Source organism: Pseudochaenichthys georgianus, chromosome 22 (assembly GCF_902827115.2).
Source record: "Pseudochaenichthys georgianus chromosome 22, fPseGeo1.2, whole genome shotgun sequence".
Taxonomy (NCBI): domain Eukaryota; kingdom Metazoa; phylum Chordata; class Actinopteri; order Perciformes; family Channichthyidae; genus Pseudochaenichthys; species Pseudochaenichthys georgianus.
The window spans coordinates 12,960,710-12,984,119 of NC_047524.1; the positions used below are offsets into that span (position 1 = coordinate 12,960,710).

Genomic DNA, 23,410 nt, shown 5'->3' on the forward strand with positions numbered 1-23,410 from the left:
CACACACACACACACACACACACAATCTAATTAACCTCGGAGAAGATATTACATGCTTCATCTCTCTGAGCAACTTTCCTCCCTCAAAGCACATTTCTTCATTACAGCCACCTGCACTCACAATATGGACCCCCATCAGATTTTTCTGAGGTTCCGGCCACATTATGGACTAAACACAAGAATCATGTGGGGTTTGTTTGTTCAGCCCCTCCACACAGAGTCACACTTAAAGCCAATGCCAGATTGCCAGCTATCAGACAGTACAATTGACCCCATAGAGCCATTTTGTGAATTGAAGGAGTCATCCAATCTCTGCTCGATCAGGGTGTATTAATCTACACGACCAGCCTGTGTAATACTCCGATTCTGCCATCCCCATAAACCTACACACAATCGCCCTGTGAGTGGCGTTTTGTCCATGATTTGCAAGTTATTAACGCTATTGTCATTCCGACAGCTCCTATAGTGCCTGACACTAATTCAATTCTTGCATCATTGCCGCCAGATTAAAAATATTACACAGTGATTGATTTGTGTGTTCAGCATTTTTCTCTTTCCTCTGTTCCTCTGCATCCAGACAGCCAGTATCTGTTTGCATTTACTTTTAAAGGTAAACAAATCACATACACGCGCCTCCCACAGGGGTATGTTGAATCGCCTACTGTGTACGCAGCAGCGGTTAAGAGAGATCTGGACACTTTGGTCCTTACAGGAGGTAGTACCTTGCTTCAGTACGCCGATGACCTGTTGCTGCTTCTCCCAACATGGACGCATGTCGCATCGACTCCATTCTGCTCATGAAAAGACTTTCTGAATGCGGACACAGAGCATCCGGCTAAGTTGCAGTACTGCCAGACTGAGGTCACGTATCTGGGTCACATTCTGAGGGATGGACACCGACTCCTCTCGCCCAGCAAGGATTTGCCTTTTGAACAAAGTGGCACACACCCCGCACAAAGAAAGACATGCTGTCTTTTTGGGCATGGCTAACTATTGCAGACACTGGATATACGAGTACGCTGCTATGGACTCTGTCCTGCGTGCTGCCACTCTGCAGGCTGCTCCTAACATTGTTCAATGGTCTGAGGACATTCACACAGCTTTTCAGACTTAAAGCGAGCCCTGACATCAGCTCCTGCCCTGGGGCTCCCTGATTACCATCAGCCGTTTCACCTGCACGTCCATGAAAAGGGGGGCTTTGCAACGGGCATCTTGGTACAGAAGCATGGCTCTAATATCCGGCCTGTTGCATACTACTCATCTCGACTCTCCCCTGTGGTACTTGGTATGCCTTCCTGCCTGCGGCAGTGGCCGCAGTTGTAATTGTTATCAAACAATCCTCTCCCATTGTACTGGCCAGTGTAGTACATGTCCCACATGCAGTTTTGCATATTCTGAACACCTCTGCTACTCAGCATATGACAGCAGCAAGGCGATCTGGTTATGAAGCAATAATTATTTCAAGCCCACACATCACACTTAAACGCTCTCCCCCTCTAAACCCCCAGCTACGCTGGTGCCAATTCCAGATTTTGAAATAACACATGACTGCGTCACAACGATTGACATGTCTTCTTCCCCCAGAACTGATATGTTGCAAACTCCTATCCCTAATTCAGATATGATTCTATACACAGACGGGTCTGCGAGCAGGCCATCTGACACAGTACACTTAGCAGGCTATGCTGTTGTGAACGACTGGGAGGTCTTAGAAAGCCGGGCCTTGCCAAATGGCACGTCGGCTCAGGCCGCAGAGTTGTATGCTCTGCTGAGGGCGTGTATTTTGGCTAACGATAGAGTTGCAACCATTTTCACAGACTCCAGGTATGCATTTGGTGTGTGCCATGACTTTGGTGTCTTGTGGAAAATGCGCGGTTTCTTAACATCGGCCGGTAAGCCTATTCAACATCATGCGTTAGTAGCTGAGCTATTAGACACTATCATGCTCCCTACACAGCTAGCAGTAGTTAAGTGTGCTGCTCACACAAATTCTGATGATCCTATTTCGCGTGGAAATGCGTTAGCCGACACCGCGGATAAACAAGCAGCAGTTTCCTGCTCTTCTATGGTGCTCCAATGCCCCTTGACACAATCCGCAGAGCCCATTTGTTTGCCTTCCTTTAATGATGTCGCGGACATGCAAGCCCGCGCTGATGTTAGGGAGAAAGATTTATGGCTAAGACGAGGTTGTACACTTGACGCTGAGTCCAGCTTGTGGCTCCACCCAGACGGACGGATGGTCTGTCCACGTTCGTTCCTCCATGTTTTGGCACATGTTGCACATGGCAAATCACATGTAGGAAAAGGAGGGATGAATGGGATTATAAAGTCACAATGGTTTGCTCCAGGCATTACACTAGCTACACAGACCCTTGTAGATAGATGCATGATATGCCAGCAGACAAGAAGAAGTGGTCAAGTTCAGCATGAACACTTACTGCCCCCCTCGGGGCCCTTTGTAAATATGCAAATAGACTTTTTTGACTTTTATTGTATTTCCTGTGTCCTTACTTTACTCAACGTGGGAGATATATCCAATGGACCAGGACCGTGGGGACGGGGTCGCATCTGAGGGGGTGAGAATAGCACTCAACACCATTGAAGACATGCCCCCAGAACTGTGGTGTAGCACTGTAGAACAGTTTAAGACACTGATAAGGGATAAAGCAACATGTAGAATGAGGAAACCAGATTACCAGGTTCCCAATCCAGGTGCTACTGCATGCAAAATGTCTGGACCAGATAGAAAAACAATGTTCTATCCACTCCACTTAAACACTCAGGAGGTGATGTAGATTTTTCAAAAAAGGCCTTAATCACTTCTTTTAAACAAACTAAAACTAATTCTGCAGTAAGTTTAATGTTAGACTACGCACATGAATGCAATATTAGCAACTGTTGGCTGTGCCAAAATATGCCAGAATCTATGCATTCTCCTATGTTTAGCCCAATTCCTTTCACGAAAGCTGACTATGAATTAGTCAGCTGGAATGATATAGATTCCAGAATTAGCGATGAGGCTGAGGACTGCTACACTCCTTCATATCCAACAGACTCTGATAAACCGTTACAGTACGAGGGTCTAGTCTCTCTCATTGTTGATACAGTAAATACAAATTACCTGCCTGACGGTTTCAAACGATTGATGTTTTTAAAACTAATATGTGAAGAAATACATTAACCTAGCTTTTGAATACAGATTCCAGTTAGCTCTGGTACAAACTAATTGTTCGGTTAATTCCACAAGTCCAACATGCACAAAACAACCACACATGGCATCTTTGTTAGTTGAAGCTTTAGTGACAGTGGTGCCCTGGTTTGGCTCCAGAACAGTGGACTCCGTTGAGGTTAAAAACATGACTGTACGCAACCAATACCCCTAGGCAATCCCCCTACACGGGACTGCTCAATATATGTTCCCCCAATTGTAGTACATGAATGGAAGAATGTGTCCATCTGTTTCCAGAATGAAGCAGGATCTCACACCTCTCCAGATGTGGGACACAGCGACTGTAATACCATAGTGAGGGTAAAATTAGCCAGAATTCCCCTCCCACAGAGAGTTTACTTTGTTTGTGGGGACCGAGCGTATGGCTGCGTGCCCTTTGACATTTTTTATGGCACCTGTTATCTAGCCTACCTAATTCCTTTAATCCGTAAAGTAGAGGCAAATGAGATTGCAGCGATACTTCCCTCTCTACCAGTGGCGAAGCGTGTCTATCACAACTGGACCTTCTGTAGACACAAACGCCCCCCCCCCCCCCCGCCGCCGCAGCCGCCGCTGTCAGATTTAAATACACAACAACGCGTACTACACTCAAGACACACATTAACGAACCATTCATCAAAAAGTGTGTGGAAACAAAATGCAACCAGCTCAACGAGATGCATAACCATTAACCAGCAAATAAAAAGTAGTCTCACTCACCCATGGTCCTCACTTAAGGACGAAATCCATCCTCCTGTCCTTTTGGATGAATTTTTCGATCACCCGGTCATAAAGCTGATCACTGCTTTTCAGGTCCAAAAGAAGTTGCCTTTCAATTGCCATAGAAGCTAATGCAGAGAGTCGGGATTGTCCTGTTCTGTTCCGTGCATATGTTTTTATCCGTTTGAGGGCGGAAAAATGTCCTTTCCAACAGATGCAGTGCTGACGGGGATCGTTACAACCAGACAAATCAGTGCATATAGCTGATGCATGCTGTCACAAAGTTATTTTCGTTGGAAAAGAAAAGGAGGTCAGATGGGTTCTTTCCCTGAAAATCTGTCATACAATACATCACAGGACAGTTCTGTTTCAGCCGAGACAAGTCAAAGTGCGGCCCGTAGCTCTCTGTGAGGCTTTGCGAATGCAGTTTCAGGGAAGTTGCTGTTAAAGCTGGTGAACTGTTGAGGGTCCAGAAGAGAAAGGAATGACAGTTTTTCGTGATCTTCAAAACCGATTTTGCACCTGATTTAAAATGTTCTCAAGAATGCCATTGTGCAGGCTTCTTGTAGTGTGAGTGAGAATCTCCCGTGGGCTCTCCGTCCCAGTTGGCAGGCCGGTGTCCTGCACAGTCTCATCATATATTTGATCAAAACGATCCCCTCTGCCCTTCAATGCAAATGCAAAAATCTTCCACCCTTGTCAGACAAAACTGCATGTTGAATGACTTGTTCTGTAAGATGTCGAAGAGCACACTCTGCAGCGCAAATATCTCCGTTAAAAGTTGAAAGGAAAAATCCAAATTCAAAGTTGCCCAGGTTTGATAGGAAGCCATCAGCACTGAGGAATGGCAGCATCATCAAAATCCTCGTGGTGTTCAACTATGTAGTCAAACAGATCCTTAAGATCATCCTTCTTTTCAAAGACAGTGCACACCAATCTTGATGCAAAATTCCACCTGGTTGGTGCCACTCGTGGCAGTCGCTTCTGGCATATTTCATCAAGCAGCTGCGTTCGTTTTGGGTGATCTAGAAAAGAACGCAGCCGGCCAGAAAGGTGTGAGAAGAAAATTCTGCATTCTTTAATTTTAGCTACACCTTGAGATAAAACCAAATTAAGGGCATGTGCATAACAGTGTATGAAAAGTGCCTGTGGGATCTTTTCCTTGACCTTGGCTTGGACTCCGTTCAGCCCCGATGCCATAACGGCAGCACCGTCATAGCACTGGGCTACAAGTTTGTCCATGCATCCATGTTCCTCCAAGAAATCAAGGGCCATGGCTGCTACATCCTGTGCCCGTTTCTTCCCTGTCACATCCTCAAATTTGACGAACCTCTCTTTTACGCCACTGTCCTGTTACAAAACGAAGAAACAAACGATAACTGTGCAGCATTGCTGACATCTGTTGTTTTCATCCAGCATTAAAGCTACGAAGGGTGCTTTACTGATTTCTTCTTTGATGGTCTCACCCATCACTTCGGCCACAGCACTTATCAAGTCGTTCTGTATTTGACTCGAGGTTCCAATGAACACCTTAGAGATGGACAAATGGTAGTGCAAGTCTGGATCATATTCTGCTATGAAAGTAAGCAGCTCCAGGTAATTACCTCGATTGGCTGATTCTCTGCTCTCATCATGGCCCCTGAAAGGTAACTCCTGTTTTCCAAGGAAAATCACACAGTGGATCAGACGTTTCAAAATATCCCGATTTGTGTTCACCTTTTCGTTGTGAATGATCGTTTCTCTACGTCTCTGTTCGTCCAGCTGTAGATCAATTCCTTGTGTCTCCAAAAAGTCTTCATGGTGACCGTTGCCTTAAGATGCCCTGCTGTGTTTTTGGTGTTTTTGTGCAGCCTTGGTTAAACAGCTCAGATTGTCGTAGCCTTTCCAATTCCATGCCCCCTTTTCGGTCCCAAAAAGCAAGCACTCCCAGCAGTAGAGCCTTTTGTGAATAACTGAGCCCGTAAGCCACGGGTATCTTTCCCAGTTGCTAGCCTGGAAATGGCGAACATAGCCTTTAGCAACTTGATTCAGCTCCAGATTTCAGGCGTTGGGCGCCCTTTTTTTACAATGTCCGTCTTTTCAGTGAATTGTCGTCTAGAAAAAGGAACCGACAATAATTCCGCAACAACATCTTCTTCACCTGTTGCCATGTCAACGTTAAACTGAATAAACAGAAAATGAATTATTACGTCCCATCAATAGTATATCCTGTGTCTCGCACCTGTCAGAACTAACGGGCCTTCTAGCATACCCTGCACCGTGGGAAACTCCGAAAGAATACGCCCATTGGCTACAAATCAATATATGATTGGTTGATCAAACTGTCAATCAGAGTGTTCGCTCTCATTCAGTTCAACGACCAGGGCCTTCTATCAAGGATACAGAATACCCACAGACGCAGAAACAGATCTGATTGGTTGCATTTCTTTTCTAAAAAATGCGTAGTGCAAGGTCCGAGAAGGACAAACAAAACTACGTAACACTGTTTATTACAGATCAACAACACAGATACGATTCTCATTTATAAAATGTATTTACATTTTATTACATTTTATTAAATTGTATTTATATAATTAAATCGATAAATGTCTTTTTTTTATCTGAGTTATCAGGGTATTCTCTGAATACCTTGAAGGCCCTGACGGTTCGCCTCTGCTCTCTACACAGGAACAGCAGGTCCATTACAAAAGGACAACAGATAGCGAGCCTATTTTTGCCTTGGTACGGCATTTATGTTAGTCAGCAGGAAATCATGGCGTTATCCAAAGTAGTGGAAAATCATCTAAATGTATCTAACACAGCGATGTTAGCTGAACACAAAGAATTGCAGGAAGTTAGGACAGTAGCACTACAGAATCGCATGGCGCTGGACCTCCTCTTAGCTGCCCAGGGGGGCACTTGTAAAGTAATTGGAACTGAGTGTTGCTCTTTTCTCTCTGATGCGAGACCGGAAGTTATGGATATGGTTCATGATACGGCTAACGGGATAAAAGAATTGCATGAAACTCATGGGTTTACATTTGGGGATTTAAGTGGAACCCTTGGATCCTGGGGGGCGGGGTTGGTTAAATTTGTTGTTACTGTTGCAGTGTTTATCTTGGTTGTGCTAATCCTAGTGATTTGTGCGTTAATAACGCGTTAACGCAAACAAATTAACGCCACTAATTATTTTAATGCGATTAACGCATGTGTATTTTTTTTCCTCGGCCGCCCCGTAGTTTCAGAGCGCATCGAGTTTAAAATACCATCTACAAACTGATGCTGCTGACAGCCCAGTTCCTGCCGCCTGCTTGTGGCAGACCACACTTCCACGCTCACCGGCAGGCACCGACTGGCCATCGGGAGGACCGGGAGGGTGTGTGTATGTGTGGCCCGAGTGAGAGAGAGAGACCTTACGTGCATTGTTGTTGTTAGCATCGGGTGCTAGCTAGCTGCGCTAACGGATATAAGGTAGGGTGACCAAACGTCCTCTTTTGCCCAGACATGTCCTCTTTTCACGCCCTGTCCGGGTCGACCGGGGGGGGGTTTTATAAATTCATGAAAATGTCCGGGTTTCGCGGACCGTTTGCATGTACTTAAATTGACTGGCGCATTGCACAGAATACTACGGTACTCTGTTGCGTGTGTGAAGTAATCCCTGAGTCTGAAGCTTTGTGGGCGGCTCTACAACTACGCTGACACACAAACAGAGGAAGGGGACAGAGCGGACCGCAGCTCACATTCACAATGCCAAAGCGCAAATGTACTTTTACAGATGAATTGCAGAAGAAATTCCAAATGTACCGACCCGGTCGGAACAAATGGGAGGCGGAGTGCACCGTGTGCAAAGCTTGCACATACGTGTGTGTGTCCAATAAAGGTGCAGGCGATCTTAAAGCGCACATGGACACAGACAAACATAGGAAAGCTGTGCAAGGTGAGAGTTTGTCGGCAAAGTTGACAGACTTCTTTGTTAGACCAGGCAAAACAGAGGATGCTGTAAATGCAGCGGAGGGTGCGTTTGCATTTGCAGCTACAGATCTATGGATTGCACAAGTGCCTTGCTAAAAAAAGCATTTCCAGACTCTGACACTGCCAAAAAATTCAGTAGTGCGCGCACTAAAACCGAAGCCATTGTCAATGGTGTTATAGCGCCCCACTCGATTGATGTCGCACATGAAGCACTCAAAGAAATCCAGTACTGTGGTGTTTCTACAGACGGGAGTAACCACGGAGCAGTGAAAATATTCCCAATCATAATCCAGTACTTTGACTGGAAGAGGGGTGGCATGCAAACTAAATTAATCGAGGTTAAAGACACACCAAATGAGACAGCAGAAACCATTGCACAATATCTCATTGAAACATTGGCAAAAAACAATTTGTCTGAAAAATGCATTGCATTTACTGGCGACAATTGCAACACAAACTTTGGAGGAATCCGACGTGATGAAGGGGGAAAGAATGTGTTTGCAAATTTGAAGAGGTTGCTGCAGAAGAACACTCTGATCGGTGTGGGTTGCCCAGCACACATATTGAATAATTGTGTTCCTCATGGGGCAGACACAATAGCAATAGACCTTGAGAATATCATGTTCAAAATCTACCAGTACTTCCACATTTACACTGTGCGCACTGAGAGCCTGAAGGAGTACTGTGATTTTGTTGACATTGAATACAGAAGGATGCTTTCTCACAGCAAGACAAGGTGGCTGTCATTGTTCCCAGGCATTGAGAGGATGATACAGATGTTTCCAGCCTTAAAGGCATTCTTTCTGTCTCAGCAAAAACCACCCATAGTGATCAAGAAGTTTTTTGAAAACGAATTCAGTGAGATCTACCTCTGGCACATGCACTCACTCATGTCTGCGTTCCACACCCACATTCAAGACATGGAAAAGGAGAAGAACTCCATTATGGAGGTAAAGAAAATAATGAACAGCATCCACACCATTCTTCTTGAACGCAAGAGCAACAAGTTCATGTCCCTTAAAGTTAAGGGACTACTGGCACAAAAGCGTAGTGATGGACTTGGTAAGGAATATGACCAGTTCTGTGCTGATGTGCAAGGCCTGTACAGTACATGTCTGGAGTATCTGGAGAAGTGGATGACTCCCATGGAAGAGTTCTCCACATTCACGTGGATGGATCTGAGTGAGCCACCAGAGTGGAATGATGTGGAGGCCTGCATCAAGTTCCTAGGAGAGAAGGGGGTGGTAATTGATGATGTCAAGTGTTTTGACCAGGTCACCAATCTGAAGAGATTCACAGAAAGATGCAACCGTGATGAGGAGTTCAGTGGCCTGCAGGTGCACCAGAAGTGGACCAAATATTTTGAGAAGGCCAAAAGCATTGCATGTTACTCAGAACTACTGAAGATTGCACAGTTTGTCTTTGCACTTTCCTCTCACCATGCAAATGTTGAGAGGATTTTCTCACTGATGCAGAGCCAGTGGACCAAGGAGAGAAACCAGCTGTCTGTTGAGTCACTGAAGGGGATTCTATTTGTGCAATACAATTTGAAAGACATGTCTTGCAAAGACTTTCATGCTTATTTGTTGAGCAACCGAAAACTGCTGGGAAAGATCAGCTCCACAGCTAAATATCGATGGGCAGACAAGGGGGATGAAGAAGAAAAGCAGGATGAAGAAGATTGAAGTATGCAGCTATGCAGAGAGAGAAAGCTATGTAGCTGTGGGAGAGAAACTTTAAACTTTTCATTTTAAATTGGGACCCTAGAAAACTGTTAGCTAGAAGCTAGAAATATGTGAAAAGTTGTCGTTTCACTGTGGTTGTTTACAATGAAGGGGCCTGGAATTGTGTTTACAAACATTTAAAGTAGGCTTATATTTGGTTTATGGTGCCTCAAAATGTGTTTGGTTTGATTTAGGTAATCAAATGTTATGTTATGTTCACTAATGGCAATTATGCAAATGTGAAATCCAAAACTGCATAGTGCACTTTTAAAATAATTGGATTAGTATCTTTGTGAGGTTACTGTTTTATTGTTTACATTGACAAGATACAAAGAGATTATTTGTTAAAGCTGGATTTTCTATTTTCTACTATTTCATATATTTTGTTATTTATTTTTGTCCAGTAAGACTTGAAAAGAGAGCTATTATTTTGTTACAGGTTGATGTTTAAGTTATTCTTGTGCATTTGAGATTTGTCAGAGATAGTTCTAGGCATAATAAAGCATGTTGATTGTTGAGTAACCTTGGTTTGGTGTGTCTTTGGTTATAGAGAGATATTATTGTGTTATATACAGTAAAATAATATAAATAATAATTGTATATCCATACAGAGGAGGCATACTTTAAAACAATAAGGCATCTTTGAATAAACGTTGAGTATCATCAAGTATCTCGAGGCTGGGGGCAGCATGTCCTCTTTTTTGGAAATCAAAATATGGTCACCCTATATAAGGAGCTGTTTAAATGAAAACAGAGGAGCGCTCTATCCACACAACTGCGCCGAGCACTTGACTTTATGCAGGAAGCCAGACAGTGGGACATTGTACGAAAAGTCAGCACACTCATGATTGCAGCGTCCAGGCAGCTCCTGTTCGAGCATATGCCTTGAGTTGCACATAGCTCCAACGATCCAAGACACACACACACACACACACACACACACACACACACACACACACCACACACACACACACACACACACACACACACACACACACCACACACACACACACACACACACACACACACACACACACACACACACACACACACACACACACACACCATTTGTATTGTATGAGAGAGGTTCCAGGTTGAATTGAGGCGAATATTTGTAATGTTCAGAGGTTGTTGTGTTTAATATTCATGAGAATATTTGTCATTGTTCAAATGATAATAAACATTAGCATAAAGCATATTTGTCCACTCATATGTTGATAAGAGTATTAAAAACTTGAAAAATATTCCTCTAATGTACATTTAGAACAGATCAAAAATGTGCGATTAATTTGCGATTAATCGCGATTAACTATGGACAATCATGCGATTAATCGCGATTAAATATTTTAATCGACTGACAGCCCTAATATATATATATTGCTCGCATAAAATCCCCGGGGTTTTTTGCTTTGTATGTCGGGGGCGGGAGATTCATGTGATTGGTTGTTGGTCGCATTGCTCGCAAAAAATCCGAGATGGGTCTGGCTGCAGACCGCAGCAAGGAGGCGGATCGTATAGGGGCGTTTCCTAACTTTTTTTATCCAATAGCAACTTAAGGGATTCCAGCTGCTTTTATAAATCCTCGCAGAAGAAGTCATTCGTTCTAGTGATGGGAATTCCGGCTCTTCTTGGTGAGCCGGATCATTTGGCTCGGCTCACCAAGAAGAGCCGGCTCTTTCGGCTCCCAAAGGGCTCTTCAGTTTACCACATATTATTGGTATTATTAATTAAATCAAATGTAGCCCTGTTTTGACTAATGAATGATGTATATGTGTAGTATACACATATATCACTTAAATTATTCAATACATCCTTTGTACTGAAGTATTCAAAAGTAAAAATTACATGTTTAATATAAATTATTTGCTGTGGCCAATTGTTTTCATTGCATTTACAGACCCAATGATACCACCCAATGAATGCATTGACTTGCTTGTAGAACCACGCTACACAAAACAGATAGCAATACCTATAAAAACTATTTAAAAAAAGGGGCTACTGTATCAACCTATATAAAGTATATAAATATAGTTTTTCTCCCTGCAGGAGAGGGGAGTGTGCTTTGAGATCAGCTGCTAGGCTGCAGCGGGGAGAAGAGGGGGACACAAAGAGATCTCCGTCCTCCGTGTTTTATTCTTATAGAAGTAAGAAGAGAAGTAATGGCTCAGAAACCCTCCTTTTTACGCAGCGGTCCAGACATAGACATCAAACGGCGACACATATTCAGTTGCCAGTTACTTTTGGCATTAGGGCAGGGATATCTAGATACTTTCCAAGGTTTGACATAACGAATTGTGCTACTTTTAAAGCAAGCAACGATGTTTTCAAATCTGTAATCAAAAAGCTCCTCAAAAACACTATAGAAGCAGTTCCTGCCGTTGTTACGTTAGTTCAAACAGTAACAACGGACTACTTTTCTTAGCGGATGCATGTCAATTTAAATCAATACATAAAACTATTTTTGAAATCAATAAAATCTTTTTCTAAATCCATAAAAGCATTTCAATTATTATTGGGAGTCATGTCGTTACTTTGTTGAGAATGTGGCCATGTGTAATAAGCGGGATAATGTCCACATTGCACATTGCATAATGTGCCTTCATGCCGATCTAGATCCCTCCGCAAAAACAAAACAAAAAACGGCTCGTTCGCGGGCGAGAGCCGGCTCCCGTCGTTCACTATAGGATCCGCCCCTATACGATCCGCCGTCTGCAGCCAGACTCTATTGAAAAATCCCCAAGCTGTCAGACACGCCCAGCTCCAAGATTTTCAAGATTTTTGAAAAGCTGCTGTGTGGACGTACCGTTACGGCCCCTACACACGGCGGCGTGCGTTACCGCTTGGCGGTGGGCGTGTCTTGAGCTTGGGGAATCAACGCGAGCAGCCCGACCAACAACCAACCACATGAATGTCCCGCCCCGGACATACAAAGCAAAGCATTCATGCTACATCCATGCTGGCTAAATATACTGTCTATGCTTGCTAGCTGTCCATTCAAACGAAATACACTGGATATAAACTCCCCAAACAAGCGAAAACCTACCAGTTTCCCCCACTGTCTTTGCCACCTCCCCCCATGCCTGGCTCCTCCGGTTTGTATCCCTGTATGTTCCCTACCGCCACGATCATTTTCTCCTCCTTTTGTTGACATATGGGAAATAACTGCGGTCTGGCTCTCCCAACATACACCCGGTTTGATTGGCTACTGCTTGTACTGTCAGATTTACATACGAGGGATTTGATTGGCTGACGCCTCCGTCGAGGCGGCAAAAGTAGAACATTGCTCTACTTTTGCAGCGAGCACCTCGAGAGAAGCTACGCTTTGCTCCCGCAATGCAGTTCGGCGAATCGTGACGTCACCCCATTCAAAGTGAATGGGCAGAAGCGTTGAAGCGGCAACGCACGCCGCCGTGTGTAGGGGCCGTTACAGGAGCTACGGCTGGGGCGGCGAGTGGGGTTATCTGTACAGACATCATGTGTAAGTGTAGCATTGTGGAAACAAAGGACACTTAGACTTGGATACAGATCAACCTTTTCTTTATTTTTAAAAGTTTTCATGGGAATCTGTGAATCAAATAGGGAGGAGGCGGGATTCACCCTTGCGTCCCGGGCGAAGAGTTTTTCTCCCCCCGCCAGTCAGCTCCGGGCAGACGGCGCACCCCACCCGGCCGCATGCTGCTGAGGAGCATGCCGAGGTCGGGCAGCCCGATATGCCGGTACCACGGGATGGGCCATAGACAGAGGCGCGGGAAGGTATTTTGAGTGGGGGTGCTGAGGTGCTGGACTCCAGTGAACACTATTACGGGCACTATAGAGCACGCACAAAAGCAATCCCCACACACCCGCAACTGTTACAATGAATGAAGGCTCGATAATCAGCTCATGGCATATAGGCAGGGGTAAAGTGCTTTTTTTTGTACGAGTGTGGAGCGGACCTCACCTCCTCTAGGGGGGTCCAGGGGGATGCTCCCCCGGGAAGATTTGTTTTAAATATTGAAGTTAAAAGCATCAATCTGGTGCACTTTAAGAGCAACATTAAGAGATCTATGGATACATCTCTCAACACCCAGATGAAACAGAACTGTAAGCAGATGTTCTTTTTCTTTATGGATATTTTACAAATCACTCCCCTTTCAAACTGTAGGCCCTATTCTTTTTACTGCCATATAGTATTTCATAACTGTTTTTCCTTTATTTTCTTATTTGTTTTATAACTATAATGATCATATGAAGGTGTGCCGCGGAAATAATCTTTTGAATAATTTGTGACCAAACCGTTTGAGATACCACTGAGATAACTTAGACTAAAGTTAACTATCTAAACACTCAGAAAGTCCTTTAGCTCACCTGAGCCTCTCAGTCTGAGAGGAGAGCTCTCCTCCAGCTTGTTGTGGAACAAACAGCTCGTATGTCCGTTAGTGCAGCTAGCTAACCAGATGCTAACAACACGGTCCCTGCTGCTGGCACCGGCCCCTCTCTCTCTCTCCCTCTCTCACACACACTAAATGCACTATGTCCACACACACACACACACACACACACACACACACACACACACACACACACACACACACACACACAACACACACCACACACACACACACACACACACACACACACACACACACACACACACACACCACACACACACACACCACACACACACACACACACACACACACACACACACACACACACACACCACACACACACACACACACACACACACACACACACCACACACACACACCACACACACACACACACACATGCTGCCCACGATGCTCACGCGTGAGCCGAGGAAGCATCTGGCAAGCTGAGCATGCCGGCGCCGGGCCCATACGCTCACGCGTGGTCAGGCCCCATACACAAAAATCAGAAGGGTGTGGATCCGCCCCCCGCGATCAGGTTTGGACATTTCGGGCAGGTCCTGTGGTCAAGAGCTGACTCCATTACTCTCTATTTTTCGTCTTTTTTAAGCTCCGGGAAAACACTTCCGCTGCTGAAGAGAAAAGGATGATAGTCAGGAGGCGAGGCCTCCTTTTATACGGTGTGATGCACGCGCATTCAGGTAGGCCCGCCCAAGGCCGGCTACGTCTATAGAAGTCTCAGTGGGGAAAATGCTCGCAGGGTAAGGTAGTACCCATAGAGTCCAGTAGAGGGCGGAGCCTGTGAGAGATATAACTTCCTGAAGCTAAATGGTAGTAAAAACTGAGGCCCTGGCTCATCAGCTCAAAAAACACCCTCTCCAAAATCCTACCCACCCCACCCCCAAGCATCATGATCGACGGCTTCCCTGTATCCTTCACCAGCCAAGTCAAAAGCCTTGGCGTCATCCTGGACAGCACCCTTTCGTTTGCACCCCACATAAAAAACATCACCCGGACTGCCTTCTTCCATATCCGCAACATTTCCAGACTCCGCCCATCCCTTTCACAATCCCGCACCGAAATCCTGGTTAATGCATTTGTCACATCCCGGATTGACCACTGTAATGCTATCCTCTCTGGCCTACCCACAAAACTACTCAACAGACTCCAAAATCACCTGTACCAAATCGTCTGACCACATCACCCCCATCCTCATCCAACTTCACTGGCTCCCTGTTCAGCACCGGATTGACTACAAAAACCTTCTGCTTACATACAAAGCCCTCAACAACCTCACCACCACCTATCTCTCAAACCTCCTCCAGGAATACACCCCCTCCCGCTCCCTGCGCTCATCCTCAGACTCCTGACTGTCCCCACCTCCCGCCTTAGCACCATGGGAGCCAGGGCTTTTAGCTGCACCACGCCCAGGCTCTGGAACTCCCTGCCTCCACACATCAAACAGTCTGACTCCATCACGACATTCAATCCCACCTCAAAACCCACCTGTTTAAACTGGCCTACTCACTCTAAAACACATTCAACCTGCTATCACAGATCTTCCTCTCACTCCGTCACTCCACACTCTTGTCTTGCCTCTTTTATGCTTTTATACTGCTGTATTGCCTTGTCGGTTCGATTAATTTGTGTTCCGTTTTTGTTTTAGCTGTTTTAACTTTTAAATGCACCTTGGGTGTCTTGAAAGGCGCCTCGAAATAAAAGGTATTATTATTATTATTATTATTATTATTATTATTATTATTAATACTTTCTGCTGACACTAGGTGGGGCTCTGCCCCTAATGACCAGTCGCCACTGCACATGTCTACCCTACTTTTATAATTTTCAAATCATAAATCCATCATTTAGATTTATGATAGACTTTTGAAACTACAAGAAGATAAGGAGGACTTTTACAAAAAAGTAATAGAGATTTTTGTCCAGAAGGATAGGCAAATGGACTTCATCTTCCAGTCAAGGTAAGACCACAATTGTATGAAAATGGGATCTTACTAAGAGAGAACAATTCAATATTTAAATGATAAAAATTACATTTTTTTGGGTATCCTTCTGTTGAACTGTCTGTTTAAAATTAATTGAAGCATCAGACTAAAGAGGCTTTTGAAAATAATGTTATATTTTGATTTAGGTCCAAATATAATATTTGTAAGCCTGAGGAGTCAGTGCCAGTGCCTCACCAGCCATGAACCTCACTGCAGAAGCTTATATATAGACATCTAAGTTTTTTGTGCCCCACCACTTTTGTACATAATAGAAACGCCACTGATTAGGACTAAACTAAATACATTAAGTTAATAAATGTTTGTTCTGTAGGTTAACTGGTTTATTGTGTTGTAAAATAAAACATATCTGCGTTTGTTTAGTTTAAGTACATTTGAAATACTTTCACATGTTTTGTAAGACATTCTTTTTAAATTCAGTGTCTGACTTTAGCAGGGGAAATGCCACGTGCGGTGCTAATATGTGCGTTTGAGAGGCATGCAAGTTATAAAAAGCCACAAAAGGTGAAGCTGATGATACATCAATGACTCATCAGCAATCAGCAATGTGCATCTCATGCTCGTAAGAATGCAACATACATTTTCCCTTTTTGTTTTAAATATTTATGAGACACATTTCCTTTCAGCGGTTGTTTAACTTGTGTAAGTTTCTGGACCTCCAGACGGAGGAGGAGGATTTCCATTCTAGTTCAAATAAGAGTTGAGGCGGAGCACTGACCATCATACAGAGGAGGTGAGAAGCTGTGAATCACACATACAAACACACACACACTGAAGAATGGTTAACCCCCCCCCTCCATAATTAGAAACGCTGTATTACCATCGTTTTACTGACTGTTATCTATTTTATTTGGTAATAAGTAACACACCTCTCTTTTATTTTATTTGTAAGAGACCATGTAACATATTAAACTTAAATGTTACCATTTATTGTAATGTAGCATTTAGCTTGGAAGGAATTTCCATCTACAGTCCATTGGGTGGTCACCAGGTGGTCACACGTTTAAAGAGGCCCTATTAGGCTTTTTTGGTGTGTCTCCTTTCTTCTTGTGTGTTATAGGTTTTAGCGCATGTAAATGGTCAGAAAAGTTTAAAATCCCCAAATTTCCTCCAACCGGAGTTTCTCTCCCACACCCCTGCCTGAAACTACCCGGTATCACTACCACGACAGTCGGTTGTTATTGTCAATATTAATATAATAATGATTTATTTTTTAATAGTCACACTCGATTTCGCCGATTTTCTTGTTGCCCCAGCCCCACCTCTTTTAGCAGAAACAAAGGCTACATTAATGTATTAAATCGATGTTAATATAACAAAATACATCCGTCATAAACAATACCGGAAACAGACGTAGGCAAGATCCTCAGCTCGGTGAGTGGATGGTTTAGCCGCAATGCACGTTGGGATATGGTGTTTATGCGATGTGAAATCCGAAAACATTTAAAAAAAAAAAAAATAATACTTTATTCCGAGTGTGCTTGCTTTTCTCTTTGAAAGTCATCACATAACGGCATTGTAATACACGGTTCGGCTGCATTAAACATTACATATCTGCCGTAGTTCTCTATTTATAGAGCCCTGATGAGAAGATTCTAGACAAACAGGAAGAACTGCCACCAAAACAGAAAACGTGACGTGGATCATAAATATATCAGCAATTAAACAACATCTTACATTTATTTTCACACAATACGTCTCTTTGCAGTATCAACACTAATTCGGCTGACTTTTATATTTCATCCAATTGGTAGATAGGCTGTATTTACACCATAACAGTGCACAGCTGATAGAAAGGGACACCTAGTGGTTAAAGCACATTATTGAATTTTATTATTTGTATTATTAGATATTAATAGGAGGATGTGCAAAACAGACAAACTAATAAGGCTTTATTTAAACATTAAAGAATACTTTAGGTTAAGGTCTTCTTTTGAATAAGAAAAAAGCTTTGGGCGTATCTACAGATAAATATTAAGCCTGACAAAGTACTTAACGTCTAATATATTGTTTTCCTGCCATGTTAACTATGTTCAAGCACTTATTTCAACTGATATTATACATATGTATTATACTCTTATAAGATGTATGTAGATAGTATAAGAAATGTGCAGAATTTGACAATTTAATGGTGGAGGTATACACACATATTGATAGATGTCTTGTAATGCACTGTTGAGGAACCTGCGACCCAAGTTTTTCATTCATTGCATAACTACACCGAAGTTATATATAATATGTCAATAAACCTTAGACAATCTTGAAATCTTGAAAGGGATGTGCAAAATAGTCATTATATACAGTCTTTAATTAACTATTATGTAGAGAATAACGAGTAATGAATATACTTTATAGGGATCCTATTAATATCTAATAATAAAAATAATAAAATTCAATTTTCTATCAGCCGTGCACTGTTATGGTGTAAATACAGCCTATCTACCAATTGGATCAAATATAAAAGTCAGCCGAATTAGTGTTGATACTGCAAGGAGACGTATTGTGTGAAAAGAAATGTAAGATGTTGTTTAATTGCTGATACATTTATGATCCACGTCACGTTTTCAGTTTTGGCGGCAGTTCTTCCTGTTTGTCTAGAAGTCTTCTCATTTATAGAGAACTACGGCAGATATGTAATATTTAATGCAGCCGAACCGTGTATTACAATGCCGTTATGTGATGACTTTCAAAGAGAAAAGCAAGCACACTCGGAATAAAGTATTATTTAAAAAAAAAAAATTGGGATTTCACATCGCATAAACACCATATCCCAACGTGCATTGCGGCTAAATCATCCAATCACTGCTGAGCTGAGCTGAGGATCTTGCCTACGTCTGTTTCCGGTGTTGTTTATGACGGATGTATTTTGTTATATTAACATCGATTCAATACATTAATGTAGCCTTTGTTTCTGCTAAAAAGAGGTGTCGACCAGCTGGGGCAACAAAAAAATCGGCGAAATCGAGTGTGACTATTACAAAATAAATCATTATTATATTAATATTGACAATAACAACCGAGCGTCGGGTAGCATTTGCTTGGCATTTCCGGGTATTTCTCCACTGGTTGGGCCATGTTAACAATACCGTGTAACTGTCACGTTTGAAGGGACGAAATCGTGACATCTTCACGTCTCCCAGCATGGTAAATCGTCACATGTTCACGTCTTGCCGTGATACCGGGTTGGCCTGAAACGCCTCAATTGGATGCCTTTGTATACTTCAGTAACATAATGACATCACTATGTAACACTTGCTCTATTAGCTAGGCAAGGAGTGTTTATTTATACAGCTCCTTTCAACACAAGTTAATTCATAGTGTTTTACAAAAATGAACGACATTAAGAGCATTAAGAAATAGTGCTAGCGCTCCAACACATTGTATGTGCTAGGCCAAGGGGCGGGACATCTCTAAGTGGTTGACCACTCACAACAGAGCCAGCTAACCAATCAGAGCAGACTGGGATCTGGTTTCAGACAGAGGGTGAAAAGAGGTGCTGCAGCACAGGCAGGATGAGAAAAATAAAGACCTTTTTGAACAATAAAGCATGGAGACATGTCACAGTAGAGACACAAAGTTCAAATACGAACCTGAAAATGGGCTGGAATAAAAAAAATCCTCTTTTAAATAAATAAAAACGGAAAAGATCCAAATACCCTTATCTTTTTTACGACCAAATAATTCAATGCTTCAAGCTCAACATCACCTTTCTGCATTGAGGGCAGCACGCATGAACTGCTCAGTGATTATTGGCTCAATTTGAAAGATAAAAAACGTTGATCTTCACACAGATGACACATTTAATGTTGGTCTTTTTTGTCTTTGGGGTGCGAGTGAGTAGTGAGTGCATTACCTGGAAACTCTGCGTCTCGATGAGTGGGAGGTGTGAAAATGTTTTTTTTGTGATGGTGGTCTCAACAAAACCACCACCTCGTGGGACCAGCCTTGTTGTGGTTTAAATGTCCTTCTGTGGGGGTGCTGTTAAATGTATAAAAGACACACACAGAGACGGACACACTCAGAGATCTGCACTCACTGGCAGCCATGGACACCTCTTCGATCCTCATTGTGTGCATTCTGGTGACATGTTCAGGTGTGCTGATGTTTATTTGATTGTGTAACGTTGTCTCAATCAATCAATCAATGTTTATTTATATAGCCCAATATCACAAATGTTACATTTGTCTCAGTGGTCTTCACAGTGTGTACAGAATATCAGTATGACAATACGACACCCTCTGTCCTTAGACCCTCACATCGTACAAGGAAAAACTTCCAAAGAAAACCCAGTTTAAAGGGAAAAATGGGAGAAACCTCAGGGAGAGCAACAGAGGAGGGATCCCTCTCCCAGGACGGACAGACGTGCAATAGATGCCGTGTGTAAATTGAAAAGATAATACATTTGCAACATAGGTAGTCCAAATGTTTGGAAATGCATGTGTGTATAATAGGAAGATGAATCCACGAGGATATCCATCGAGGACCTATGATCCAGGACCACAGCCACGACTCAAGATCCAGCGCTCGCGATCCAGGACACAGGACCGCAGGATCATCCATGACTCCGGATCCCAGCGTATATAGACACCAAAAAGAAAGACATTTGGGGAAGCTGGGTTAATCGGAACATGAGTGTACACGGGTATAGACAGAGAGAAGGAAGAAGTAAGATGTCCCCCGACAAACTAAGCCTATATCAGCAAAACTAGGGGCTGAATCTAATCAGCCCTAACTATAAGCTTTATCAAAAAGGAAGGTCTTAAGCGCACTCTTAAAAACGGATAGGGTGTCTGCCGCCCGAACACAAACTGGAAGCTGATTCCACAAATGTGGAGCTTGATAAGAAAAGGCTCTGGCTCCCATTGTACTTTTAAAGATTCTAGGAACAACCAACAACCCTGCATTCTTGGAACGCAATGCCCTAGTAGGACAGTAGGGTATAATGAGTTCTTTAAGGTAAGATGGCGCCTGCCCATTAAGGGCTTTGTAGGCGAGAAGAAGAATTTTAAATTCTATCCTGTGTTCGATAGGGAGCCAGTGTAAGGCAGCCAGAACAGGAGTAATGTGTCTTTATCATCATGTCCACTGCTTTTCAACATGTTTTGTATTGTCTCTTCAGTATGGACAATCCACGGCAGAAGCATCGAGGTCAACATTGATGATCAGGAGCCGGGGGAAATGGAAATCTCTGTGGAGGCTGGAAAGGTAAGAGGACTGCTTTACAAACCTTCTGCTAGTCAACAATTCATCTACTATGACAAAATGTTAGATAATGTACAAAGGCTCAAATACCCACCTGCTGTGTCTCTGTAGATTATGTAGCTCTAAATTTCACTGTAACCCTGATTTTATATTGTAGCCTACTCAAGCCTGAATAAAGTTAGGATTATCATTAGAGTGGGGGAGGATAATCTAAACAAGTAAAAATACAGAAGTACTTAAAGTATAAAAACTAAAGGTACTCCTGCATAACAAAATACCCCCTGTGACTCCCATATTATTATATATCACAGCATAGGATGGTTAATACTGATGCATCACTGTGTAAGTAATATACAACCGTTGTGAAAATTAAACAGTTAATGGGGTTTGCACAATTTCCTGAAGACCTTTTTTATAATTACAATGATTTCATATTATATTGACTGCATGTTAAAGTGACCAACTCCACTTATAAACATTATAATGCTTCAATGCATCCGTGCATCTAATGGGTTCTTGATAAAACCATTTATTTGTTGATTTTTTACCGCTCTTTTAAAAAAATTCCATTCACTAAGTTCTGTTTTAAGCACTCATTCCTTTGCTTAGTATTACAACAATGTGTCATTTGTACCTCCAGCTTCCAGGTGTGTGCTGGGCGTGCAAGTGGGCTTTAAATAAGGTGAAGAAAGTGGTCGGACGTAATGCCACAGCAGAGGTAAAACACTAAAACACTGACAGCTTGGTGATGATTTAGAAGGTGCATGGAAGGTATGAGTATTAATGATAATCTGCATTCTTCTAGAAACTGAAGTCAAAGCTGACGGCCGTCTGCAACGAGATTGGCCTCTTAAAATCGTTGTGCCGCAAATTTGTCAAGTCAAACCTCTCAGATTTAATCGAGGAGCTCACGACCACGGATGATGTGCGGACCATCTGTGTCAACACCAAAGCCTGCAAGTGAGTTTCCAGCCCGCCATTATACAATCATTTTAATACATATATTTTTCAGATATTATAACAACTCTTTAAGGATCAATTGTATTTCTGTCAAAACTCATTCACAGTGATGTAGGTCACTATAGATACAAATGTTGGGAAGTAAAGAGGACAACACTGCTCAGTATAAATTGGCATAAATAAAACACTGAAATATTTTCAGTGTTTTATTAACTTTATACTGAGCAGTGTTGTCCTCTTTACTTCCCAACATTTGTCTGAGAGCTTCAGTATTGAACTCTCTTGAGATTTGAAACACAAAACATATATGTAATACGTTTATCGAACATGATATTAAACTGCTTACATGTAACAAAGTATTAATATAACACATTGTTTATAATGAGTGCTTTTGATAAATACATTTGAATGCAGGGCTTTTAGTTGTAATGGAGAGTTTTTTCAATATTGTATTGTGTTTTTGCTAATTATTTAATATTTGTTCATGTTTTCTCTCTTTAGGCCAAAGGAATTGTTGCACCAAGTTTATCAAAGTGACGATGGGGGTGATCAAATACAAATTAATGAATATCCCGAGGGTCGCATGCATGAATAAAACAATATAAACCAGAAGTGCTTGTGGTAGTGACCGAATCACCACACAGTGCATTAAGAATATGATAAATTAGCTTTCAGCTTTATTTCTCACTGCATTCACTTTCTCTTGTACCTTTACTTCTTCTTTGAAATGCCTGTAATGTGATTTTCAATTTCTGTATCTGTGCACAAATTATCCAAATAAATGTTTGCATTTCAAATGTTATGAATATTCATTCTTAAACCTTGTTGAAAACGTGATAACCTTCACCTCTATGGTTTGAGAAATGTCACAAAAAAAAGCGCTTTTTTATCCTGAAAACATTTCTTAAAAGTGAGACGGTGATAGTATGGAAACAATATCAGGAGTGTGGCTACACCGCTGACACCATCAGGTTTTTGACGAGTCAAATCAAGCATATGAAATGATTGTTGCGGTAAAGCTTCTCAGAAACCGGTGATCATTACTACACCCAAACGCCACTTTTACAAACAGCAATAGCAACTATAAATGGATTCAGCACTTCTAGAGAAATATATTGCATTTAATATTTATATGCACAAAACAAAAACAGGGGTAAATTGAAACAGCCCATTGAGACATCTAGTTTGTGGGTCTAGCATTTACTGATAGACAGCTGTCATAAAGAAAGAAGCCCCGCCCACAGTGGAGATGTT

The 23,410-nt window shown here is 42.5% G+C and overlaps 1 protein-coding gene across 1 annotated transcript; it reads left to right on the forward strand.

The window, feature by feature from the left end:
- The first annotated feature begins 20,024 nt into the window (after positions 1 to 20,024).
- LOC117467343 (antimicrobial peptide NK-lysin-like) lies at positions 20,025 to 22,914 on the forward strand. The gene is made up of 5 exons (XM_034110906.2): positions 20,025 to 20,087; positions 21,114 to 21,199; positions 21,837 to 21,914; positions 22,002 to 22,156; positions 22,658 to 22,914. Exons 1-5 carry the CDS (start codon positions 20,039 to 20,041, stop codon positions 22,749 to 22,751), a joined length of 462 nt encoding a protein of 153 aa, XP_033966797.1. The 5' UTR covers positions 20,025 to 20,038; the 3' UTR covers positions 22,752 to 22,914.
- The last annotated feature ends 496 nt before the right edge of the window (positions 22,915 to 23,410 follow it).

Bases quoted from the DNA above. Each gene is read 5' to 3' on its own strand.
- LOC117467343 (XM_034110906.2), top strand. From the start codon at position 20,039: ATGGACACCTCTTCGATCCTCATTGTGTGCATTCTGGTGACATGTTCA. The intron at 20,088-21,113 runs GTGTGCTGATGT...TTGTCTCTTCAG, and splicing joins CATTCTGGTGACATGTTCAG to TATGGACAATCCACGGCAGA. The intron at 22,157-22,657 runs GTGAGTTTCCAG...TTCTCTCTTTAG, and splicing joins GTCAACACCAAAGCCTGCAA to GCCAAAGGAATTGTTGCACC.